General features: G+C 43.3%; 1 protein-coding gene across 2 annotated transcripts in view; it reads right to left on the bottom strand.

Annotated features, from left to right (window-relative positions):
• The window catches only part of LOC122251190 (uncharacterized), a 15,055-nt gene that overhangs the window by 2,298 nt on the left and 10,257 nt on the right, over positions 1 to 2,500 (bottom strand). For both annotated transcript variants that reach the window (XM_043012908.2, XM_043012907.2), the window contains exon 5: positions 1 to 2,500. This exon is cut by the window's left edge and continues 2,298 nt beyond it; it is cut by the window's right edge and continues 26 nt beyond it. In XM_043012908.2, coding sequence (XP_042868842.2) covers positions 1 to 2,500 — 2,500 coding nt within the window.

The following is a 2,500-nucleotide window of genomic DNA, read 5'->3' as shown; positions in this document are numbered from 1 at the left end:
AGTGCTGTTGGCAGTCAGGTTGGTCAGTGTAGATGATTCATTTAGGTTTTGGGGGTTTATGCTAATCTTCCAGAGTTCTTGAGTAATATAAGAAGGATCGCCTGTACAGTTATTCGACGGAGGACCCCAATAGTATCCTACAAAGAAATCTCCAAGACATTCTCGTGTAACAGGCTCTCCTTCAGCTGTAATGCATAGTTGTTCAGGAAGTACAATCGCATTGCCGTTCGTTGAGGGCCATGTGAGCTGTTTAGGACTGCCCGAAGCAAAATCTTCTGTGACATCTCTCAAACATCCCTGTGTACTGAGGAGGTCCAAAAGTGTGCAGTCAGAGAAGGTCTTTCCCAAAGGAAGCATTTCGTGCAGAGTCTTCAACAACTTCTTTTCTGTCATGATAGGTTTATTTGTGTTCTTGATCTCACACTCAAGGTGAAAGTTGTGCAGAAGCTTCATCTCAGCAGGAGAGGGAAAATAGAAGAAATTTTTATCGGTGAATCGAAATTCATCAGTTAAGTCAGTACTCCTCAAGTTTGCCATGAAGACTTCAGCACAAGTATCTGAATCCCTGTTTGATCTATTCGTCAATAAGAATGAACTGTCGTGACGACGAGGTATGTAAGGCTTATCCTGGAAGAGAGTGATGACGAAGGTGAATGTTGCAGGGTCCCTGTGCAGAATGACATTTGACTTAACAAAAGAGAAAGGTGGATGAGCCCAAGCCTGGCATTGGTAGTAACCTTGACCACTTAATTTCAGCTCATATTGGCAACCAGAATCTTCCATACGCTCATGATGAATAAATTCACCATTAACATAGCAACGCGGGTTAATGTAATCTCCATCAACCAAGAGGCTCTGAGGTTCTGCGTCAATACACATAGTCTGTGAACCTATAGACTTTGGCTCATGGACTTGAAGCTGCATAGCTATCCTGGGGGTTGATATTTTCTGGCAAAGGATTTCACGTTTAGCTTCATTTCTTCCCTGAAGTTTCCAACCTTTCTGTGTAAGAACGCCATAAGGTTGTGAGTAGTCTGTATCAGCCATCCAGTTTAGGTTCTCTTCGGAACCATTGTAGAGAAGGCGTTCGTTTCTCCATTCTACGCCCATCCAAACATTTGCTACCTTATTCATAAACAAATGCTGGCGATATACCCAGTCCAGAAATCCTACATTAGGTGTTGGTAGTTGTGCTTCTAGATCTTCGCAAAACTGCCCGGCTTCAGGCCATGTCAGATTTTTATTGCTCGTGAACAACTTGAAGCAAGTTTCATATTTACCTTTAAATACAGTAGTATTCCATCCTGGAGGGCACGAGGGGCTTTCCTTGCTTTCCTTGACAAGTAAAGGCCATCTGTTAATCCTTTCTGTAAGGAAGTTACTCTCAACCACGGCTACAAAAGGAAGATGTGCATTACAGTTTAAAGTCTGCAGTGAATTTCTGCTAGTGTCCAGAGCCAAGCATTCACCATCAATACGAGGATGTCCACTTTCCCACGAGATGGGTTTCTTGGGGACCAGTGTAAATTCGGTCTTGTTAGGGCCCATAAACAACAAAGGGCTAAGTAGGCGTTTCCGTCTTGTAGGCAGCCATATCTTGCTGCCAGATTCACTCTGATTTAATAGTGTCTGGACGACCTCATAGAGAGATTTTCTCCTGCTGATACGCTTCATGAAGTCAGTTTTATCGAGAACGCTGTTTTCACGACTAGTTTTATACGTTGCACTGAACCCAATATCCCAGGTGTTAGGCGTTGAGATTGAAACACAGTAGTTCTTGGCTGCGGTCCTATATCCTTCTGGGCAGAGGTCAGTCCACGTGCACTCCGATGGGTCGAACTGAATCCGTGCCCCATGCGTGTAGTTCCACATGCACACCCCAGGGGATAGCTTTCCATATTTGACTCTGCACTTCCAATTTTTAGGAAAAACGTAACCAACTTCCGTAAAAGGCCATTCTATTTCTCTCCCATCTTTTAGAATTTCTTTGTGCCTGAGGCAAAACGTTGGAAAAGCTACATGTGATGAATTTAGATATCCACGTCTATGATTTTTCATGAAAATTTCGGTGTATGTTGTACTTTTTGTTTGAAAGTGTCTTGAGTCATCGAACCCTAATTCCGATTTAGGTATGTGCAGATGAAAACTATAATTGGCAAAAATTTTTGATCCATCCAAACTCTCTCTCTTGACAACAGATATTGGATCCATTATAAAGTTGGATATATTATCAAACTGAGGCCTAAAGATTGCTTGTAGGGATTTCGTGGCTGCCTCTACAGTTCGTCCTGGTGGTTCCTCTACGTGGGCGTTGAAGATCAGAACGAGCCAGTCCTTCAGCGTGACAAGAACCTTGTTACTGGTGATACGAGAAGTCGAACGAGGAACCCAAGTTTCGCACCATACTGTTCCCTGACTCACAACGCCTTTGTCTGATATTCCTGGAAGGATCGAGTCGGACTTGGTAGGATCGTGTACAGTAGCTGGTTGTATACTGTTA

The sequence above is a fragment of the Penaeus japonicus genome, unplaced genomic scaffold, assembly GCF_977035675.1.
Source record: "Penaeus japonicus unplaced genomic scaffold, GWHDUDI00000001_assembly GWHDUDI00000003, whole genome shotgun sequence".
Classification (NCBI taxonomy): domain Eukaryota; kingdom Metazoa; phylum Arthropoda; class Malacostraca; order Decapoda; family Penaeidae; genus Penaeus; species Penaeus japonicus.
Note: the sequence above shows the minus strand (reverse complement) of the source record. Positions and strands in the feature narration are given on the sequence as shown.